Below are 8,613 nucleotides of genomic sequence, written 5' to 3'. Positions count from 1 at the left end.
ATATATATATATATATATATATATATATATATATATATATAATAGGACCAATTACCGGTACAAAATGTAACTTTCTTTTTGCTAATTGGTGTTTTGACTATTCTCTGCTCAAAGCATTTGTCCTCAAAAGAGAGAGGTGATGGCAGAATAAATCACAAATTATATTAATATTTCCATGATGTGTTCTGACTGTGATTGCTTTGGAATCATGTTACATTGAGACCATCTCAGAACCAGAATGTATTTGAGGCAAATTACACTCTTAATAACTACATTCTTACAAAATTACACTAACTCTGAGACTTCACATCTCAAATTGCCAACAGGCAATTTATCTCTCTCTCTCTCTGGAGTTTATGTTGAAAGTATTTCAGATGTCATATATTGTGTTTTGCAGTTGCTGTGCCTCTTGTTACTTATGATTTAAATCCGTTAACCTTTTTAGATCCAAATTTATAGCAAACTGGATATAGGTAACAGCTGGAATTCGGTTACATTTAGGGCTGGAATTACTGAGTAAAAGAACAAATTGTCTGTGTCCCTAGTATCAACAAAGCTACAAATGCAGTTAGCTAGTTATTAGCACTTTTATAAATATTAGCCTCCAGTATTCATCAAAATAGCTAATTAAATAAGCATGTAATGGTAATTACATTAAATAGTATCATCTACAGCATGGGATCTAACACACAGAGCATTATAGCAAGACTTAACCAGAACTAGTAAACTGAAGCCAGGATCAACCTTCTCTGCAAGCTGGTTCCAGTGCATTTACAGTGCAGTCCTGCTCCATTCCACGTAAACAAATGAGACTTTGCTTTTTGTAAAATCAAAGAATACACCTTAGTTAATTTGTTTCTGTGATGACATTTTTTATGATCCACGTAATTCTTGCCTTGCTGCTGCATGTTCAAATATTCTTTTCTCCAAAATGTTTAGTTGTAATTAAGTTCATGCATGAAAGAAAGCAACGCCCTGGCTGTGTGCAGAAGAGTGGGTAGGACTTAAAATCCCACATCCCATGTGTGTAGACTCTAGTTCCAAAAATACAACACTGCAGTCCCCGTAAATATGGTTCTGCTGGCTGGATACTTGATCTATAGTAAATACTATCTATACTTTTATTAGCCCTTGATAACAAAGTACAAGCTACGCTTTCGATAACAAGGCTCCTGTTATCTCCCACACAAATGGTGGATGTTTTCAGAGTTACAGAGTAACATAAAAGTTTCTATACTTCATCTCAACCAAGTGGAAGATGGAAAGCCGTATTCAGCAAACTTGCCCAAATTATGGATGCATAAGCACACATCTAGCAGAGAAACAGTAGGAGGTGGTGTTTGGGTGAAAATGAAAGAGGCCTGAAGTCACAACACTCTTTTCTTTTGCTGTACTAGAAAAGTATCAAAATGTGATATCTGTGTGTTTTTGCACCCTTGTCAAGAGAAATACATTTAGAAATTTGATTCCATTTAATTTTCTTGAAACAGTTCATTATATCTGAGAAGGTAAAAACAGAAAAAACAACTGAGAATAATCAAGAAAAGAAGGCAGAAAATTTTAGTGACAAGAGTGTCAGAAGAGCAATTAAGTCGGAGCGGAAAAGATCCCATATTTTTTCCTTCTCGTCATCCTCTTGATCCTACCCAGTGGCTCATCTGTCTCTGGAGAGACACAAAAAGAAATAATAACCAATTATTCATGGCCACTTTATCCTTAGCCAGGGCCACTTCTCTTGTTTCGTCATTAGATTTCCAAAGACAACAATGAAGGCAGCTTCTCATTCATCAGCTCCAGCTTTTAGGTAAACAACAGACTGGGGCTAAACACAATGGCAGGAAGGAAGAATGGCACAATAATCAGCCGGTTCATACAAACTGTCCAAAACCTGATTTAACCAAGGGAGAAAGAAAAAAAAACATGGTGCTTTGGGTTAATTTACTACCTGCCATCAGTGTGATCAGAGGGATGCTCAGAGCTCCTCTCAAGTGGGCACTCTGCTGCAGTGACTTCCATCCAGCAGGAAGATTCATGTGTGCTCTTGATCCATCTCTCATATTTTCTCTCAAAGTGATACCTCCTCTACAGTGCACACCATAAATAACATACTTATATTTGCACACGTAGAAGCAAAGATGGGTCTTCATTCTGCTTGTTCATATTTATCCTGGCTTATGATACAATTGATCAATTTAAGTTAAGTGTCTGATTGTAATTTGTAGCATTTGAGTATATCTATATCAAAAAAACAGCTGTCCTGTTCTAAATATAATCAAACTGTTTGTCACTCTGCCTGATTTTCTCCAAGTGCCAAATAAATTAATTTGAAAAAACTCAAACATCAACATTGTTGCATATGAAATGTGACCTTATTATTCAGGGTGCTGTCCTTTATGGAGGAACTGTTTTCATTTCACTAAACTATGACTGCTTTCTTGGTCTATGTACTGCGTGATATTGTTTTAGTGAAGGTAGCTTTTGGTACGGTACTAAATCCAAAATAAATTTACAAAAGAAACAAGAAATGATTATGCTATGTAATGTTTTGTGTCACATCACATTGTATTGCGACTCCCAATGACCCAATTATTTCCTGAATTGTCTTGTTAAAATGGTAAATGGTCATTCAAATCTTGTTCTAATCTTAAAGACAAGGATTAATCTGCTCTGCATGGAAAAAGACACATTGTATCCAACATTTCATGGATGATTATACGAGCTCTTGTTGTTCCATTGCATTGCAAATGTGTACTCAGTCAAATAAGTTTAACTGAGTAAGACAGACATTGATGTCTTCAATATAGTTTAGCATTGCATGGTTGTGAATATTAAACTGGCACTACAGCTCTGCAGGAGTGCGCTGTTTGCATCCAGTCACAAACAAAATGGATGCATGTTTTCCTTTGCGTAGTGATAAACTGTGTAACGCTGGTAGCTTTGCTTGTAATGAAGAAACATTTCAACATGAAATTATCACAAGATTTGTGGATTTCTTTAAAGAAATGTACCTCTTTTCTGGGATTTGGCTTGTTTGGCTTAGCTCATAAAAATGAGGCTTAAAGAGCAAAGGAGCAAAGCAAAAATACAACAGGATCCAGAAAAAGAGTTGTAATTTCCATCACTAACTACCTGCATCTGTAGTATTTCTTAGTTTGTTCATTTATATGCATATACCATGGTTAGGCTTGGATATGCCTGCCTTTGACCTTTGATCATGTTGAATCACAAGTTAACATCACATGTGGTCCTTGTTCTTTTTTCCATTAGCTTAACACAGCTATCCTTGGTTGGAGCAAAGTGTGTTTGTGTGTGAGTGTGGGTGTTTATGTGTGTCAGCTGAGTCCTAAATGACCCCTTAGCAATTCTGCAAGCGGCATAAGCCACGATCAGGACTGTATCCATTTCTTCAGCACGGAAATAGGCCCACAAGCAGTTGGAAACTTCTGTCATGAAGCCTCCTCTCTCAAACACTTGTGGTTTTCCAAATGTATGGAAAACAGTCGCTATGTGACACCTAAATCCAGACTGTCAAGGCAGCTCAAAGTGACATTAGGACAGAGCCAAGTGGGTCATTCAGCGCTGAGAGAACGAGACTGTTGGTGCTGACTGATTTATCACGGGGGGCAATGTGTTCGTGTTACCTGACTCGCTGTTGTTTTTGTTTGACTTGTTACTAAGCTGCAGTCAACCTCTAATCAGACAGCTTTATTTCTTGATGGTAACTGTCCACCTCCTGCAGGAATGTACCTGAGCAATAATCCTGCTATAAAATATTTTTGTTGCTACTGTAAACTTGTACAGCTTTCTCACTTTGCTGTATCAGTCATGTCTATGTTTGTCTAAATCCCTCCAATAAATTTGTGAATAATAGTTTTGATTGTTTTTTCTCCATTTTCTCCTGTTTGTCTTTTAGTACCAGATTGGTCAGCTGTACATGATCAGTAAACACAGTCATGAGCAGAGTGAACGTGGAGAAGGTGTGGAGGTGGTGCAGAATGAGCCCTACGAGGATCCGGAGCATGGATCAGGCCAGTTCACAGAAAAACGAATCTACCTCAATAAGTGAGTGTCTTGTTTTGGTTATGTTTCCTACAGCCGTGTCAAAATCCATTTTATAAATTGTTTAAATATCAGTAGATATCTATGAACGTCTCAAGATTATTTAAACGGTGAGCTCTTGAGAAATCAATTGATTTTTTTTAAAACATTCGACTTTGGGATAAACCAACCTTTCACATTAACGTTCCATTATTTTACCCCTGACGCTTGTCCTTATAATGGGACTTTGTTTTTTCCAGATTTAAAGTTACTGGTTGCAATTTCATGAAGACAATCCAAAAAATAAATCATAAAGTTAGAAACAAAATATGCACATCTTTCTCATACTAAAGGTAAATGTCTCAAAAAAATTATAAAAATAAAAATAGTTTGTGACTGGATGACAACCATCACCTGCATTTGTTTACCTAAAGAGCTGCAGTGACTGAAAATATGTCAAATGTTAAACTTTATCTACCCCCACAGATGACGAGCAACCTAAGGTAGCTCAATTATGCAGTGCAAGCTTCAAATTCAGCTCAGTACTTTGTTTACATAGAATGCGGACCCGCATTTCAGAATTATATTGCATATATCTGGAACACTACTGGAGTAAACGTTTAAAATCTGCATCATTTGATATAGTTATTTGTTATTTGATATAGTATAACCTGGGCAGCATGGTGGTGTAATTGGTAGAGATGCTGCCTCTCAGCAAGAAGTTTGCTGGTTCAAATCCCAATCCAGGGACCTTTCAGGGTGGAGTTTGCATGTTCTCTCTGTGCATGCGTGGGTTTTCTCCGGGTCCTCCAGTTTCCTCCCACAGACCAAAAACATGCATGTTAGGCTGATTGGTAACTCTAAATTGTCTCCAGGTGTGAGTGAGAGAGTGAATGATTGTCTCATTTGTCTCTACGTGTCCCTGTGATGGACTGGAGACCTGTCCAGGATGTGCCCCGCCCCTCGCACACATTGTTGGACATGGGCACCGGTGACCCCTGTGACCCAAAATGGAATAAGCGGGTAAAGATAATGGATGGATGGATATAGCATAACATTGTTTATGTTTGATTTCATACTTTGCAATGAGTAGCTTTACTATTAAAACCTGCTATCTTAACTCAGAGCTCTTGCTTTTGTTTTCAGCATCTTTATTTCTATTTTAAAACTTTATGACAGTTGGAATTTGTAATTTTTGAATTACTTTATGTTCTCAAACAATGTTTGTTTTTGGGTTTATGGGGTTCTATAAATCCAAATATCTTGGGGAAATTAAAAATTCAGACAACATAAACACTTGAGTTTTAATTCCTTTGGAAATGACCACAAACGAGACAAGTTATGTGAAAAATGTAGAGCCTTCAAAATAAAGACCCATAGTCTCTTCTCTCATCTTTCACACCAGAACACAAACTGAAGAACATGTCACATTTAAAGAACACCTTCTATCATAATATTTCTTGTCATAAATTTATTTTCTTTAAGAAAAGTCATATTAAAAAACATCAGTTTTTTTATAGCATCGTGCTTGATAATTGCCATTTCTTTCTCAATACATCTAATTTGTTTAGGCATTTTTATACTGAAGTTTAATTTCTGACATTTTTAAACGAGGTTTAAAAGTGCTTGGTTTTACACAATAAACAATGTTCCCCTTCTCCTTATAACTTTACAAAATAACAATTTGTGCATCAACATTGACCTGAGGCTGTTTTAATGTCTCCAATATTCTGTCCCACATTAATGATTCTCAGTTTTCCAGCACAAGTCCTGAGCTGTAAAGCTGCTGCTGATAAAACTGTCAGTATGAATCTGAATGAGAAAAGATTAAGTGACTTCTCATCACTGCGTAGCTGTGACTGACACTCATCTTTCAGCAGTCCTCACTGTTAATTATCATTCATGAACCATATTGTGAGCTATTATGTGTTAAAATCTGTAAACTTCCAGAGTCAAAATCAACAACCTAGATTTTATCTTAGCTTTCATGTCTCATTAATGAACAAATTAAAAATCTAATCTTTATTTTAATTCCATGTCTCCGTATGTTTTACTTTTGTGTGTTCAACGATTTGTGAAACTTGATAAGCGTGAAATTGAGAATCTAATTTTCTCTTCTGCAGACTACAATTCAGTTGTCAACTGAGTGCAGTGTCTTTAATCTCGGTTATAAATTTGCACCGAATGTGACACTATCACCCACTGCAAAGAGGATTGTTCTGTGCAGAATCACTTTGTTTCTTCTCAGAGAGACTGATAGGAGGAATCAAGCTGAGAGCAGACTCAGACAGCATTCGGATTCTTTGTTTGTCACGAGAAAATGGAAGCGGTATAGACAAAAAGCGTAAATGGGTTGAGGGAGAGTTTTACATTTGAGAGATAAGACACAAACCGTTTGCCAACATGCGCTCTATTCTGAGTCGTCTGTGTTTTTAAAAAGTTTCTTTCAAACAAGTTTCTGCTTCTATTGCAGTAGTTCCTTTAATTTGGAACTAATTTTAGACTGCACTCTCATTATTGCATATTCAGTGAAGAACAAGAAAATCTCCAAACCTCCAGGAGCAAAATGTTAATCAGTTATACTAACTTAAATGAAAGTTTTACAGTTTAAAATGATGGATTTTCATGAAGACATTGAAGTTCAGGGTTGGCTCTGTTGCGTTACATCTGGTAAGATTCAAGTTAACCACCTAACTGAAGTGGGATATGGGTGAAAGTTTAATTCCACTGATGACATAATCAGCACCAGATGCAGGAAGAGGGCCACCTGCATCATGAAGGACCCCACTCACCCAGCACATACACTTTTTGCCCCACTCCCCTCAGGAAGGAGCTTGAGGAGCATTAAGTGTAGAACCACTAGACTGAGGGACAGCTTCTACCCTGAGACTGTTAGACTCATGAATATCTAACCAGAATACTCACTGTGAAAAAATCACATCATGCTGCTGCTGATCTGTTTCAACGTTGCTGCTGATCTGTTTCATGTTACTGTGTTCATGCGTGCTCATCTGCTCACACAGACTCATGTTCATGTTTGTGCTGCTGTTCGACGTAATGTTTTTATGCTATTAGTGCTTAGTGTATTTTTTGTTGATGTTTTTCTTAGTTCATATCTTAGATGTTATCATTGTTTTTCTTTTACATTTTATTGTTGGATGTAACTGGGACCCTGTGTACATAATTTCGTTCCACCACATGTACCACATGAGGTGCGAATGACAATAAAGAATCTCTGACTCTGACAACGAGTCATAATCAAGTCATAGCTACCCAAATGTTCTTTTTATTAGTATTATTTTTGACTTTTGAAACTCTTATAAATGCCAAAATAGCTAACTGGAACAGTTTTTTAAATGCTAAAAAACATATTTTCAACTGATACAAACAGTATAAATGTACCCATTTCCCTTTGGTATAATATCTTAAAATCTGCACGTTTTCTTAATCAAACAGAGCATAAAGTTTAAAGATTTACCAAGTCAAATGTATAGGTGTCACGATAGGAATTGTATGCAACAAAAACTTGTTTTTATTGCATTTTACTCACATTTATTTTAATGAAAGCAAAATCTTACATCTTTTTAGCATTTTCAATGTTTATAAATTACAGACTCGGTCTTGCAAGAGTTCCTGAAGAACTGTCATTTAGAAGTGACGTTTCCGTTAAATAAATTAATAAATACAGAAGACGTGTTTTATTGGCTGCACCGCTGGCTAAAATGTCCCTCATTTGTCCAGACAATATTAACTTCTTAAATGTCATCTCGGAAACACGTTCTGCCGTCTTCAAAGCTGGACGGTAAAACACTGATCATGATGATGTTTAACAACCAAGTGCCCTTTGGACAAGTAGTTTTAAAGCTTTATTATTATTTTTACACTGAAGTAACTCAAATATAAAGCACATTATTAGTTGCGTAAAAGACTGTTGCTGCTATTGCAGGAATTTTAATGCAAATTTATATTTAGTATTACAAAGTTAAAGCACAATAACATATAGTTTTGTAATTCTTAAAGTTTAAACTGCATTTAAAATGTTTTTGTTTTTAAAACAGTCACTGTAATATCACAAATGTGCTCCAGAATTTCATTCATTTGTCTTATTCCAGTCAGACAGGATGAAACGGTTCACAATGAACACAATCTGTGACAGACACCTGGTTACACTCGTTCCCAAAAGACAGACAGAAACAGAGCTACCAAACCAAGAGACAGGAGAACAAGAAGTTTTGTGGCCAGAAGTGACATGTCAGGGTGCCTCTGGGAAATCTGAACTGTCACCAATACACTGAGAAGAAGAAGACAGGACTGTGTGTGAGTGCGTTCTTGTGCAGTTGTGTTTATCATTGTATGCGGGGGCGAGGGAGATGAGGTCAGCATAAGCGGTGGATAATTTGAGCAGTTGCTGTTGGACGTGGAGCCTGCCTCTCTTCGCCCACTAACCACCTGTTACTGTGTTAGCACTGCAGTCTGTGTATGTGTGTGTGTGTGATTGTGTGTGTGTGTGTGTGTGTGTGTGTGCGTGCGTGCGTGTGTGTGGTGGGAAGGGGGGAGGGGGTGTAAATAAATCAG

General features: G+C 36.9%; 2 protein-coding genes across 2 annotated transcripts in view; both read left to right on the top strand.

The window, feature by feature from the left end:
- LOC119421599 (septin-9) overlaps positions 1-8,613 on the top strand; it is a 916,196-nt gene that overhangs the window by 723,670 nt on the left and 183,913 nt on the right. The window lies entirely within an intron of this gene.
- Positions 1-8,613, top strand: part of pitpnc1a (phosphatidylinositol transfer protein cytoplasmic 1a) — a 51,424-nt gene that overhangs the window by 28,772 nt on the left and 14,039 nt on the right. The window contains exon 2 of the mRNA XM_037688949.1: positions 3,914-4,062. Coding sequence (XP_037544877.1) covers positions 3,914-4,062 — 149 coding nt within the window. The remainder of the gene's footprint in view (positions 1-3,913; positions 4,063-8,613) is intronic.

This window comes from Nematolebias whitei, chromosome 15, assembly GCF_014905685.2.
Source record: "Nematolebias whitei isolate Nwh7 chromosome 15, NemWhi1, whole genome shotgun sequence".
Taxonomy (NCBI): domain Eukaryota; kingdom Metazoa; phylum Chordata; class Actinopteri; order Cyprinodontiformes; family Rivulidae; genus Nematolebias; species Nematolebias whitei.
The sequence above is the reverse complement of the archived record's forward strand: the minus strand, read 5'-3'. Positions and strand labels throughout refer to the sequence as shown.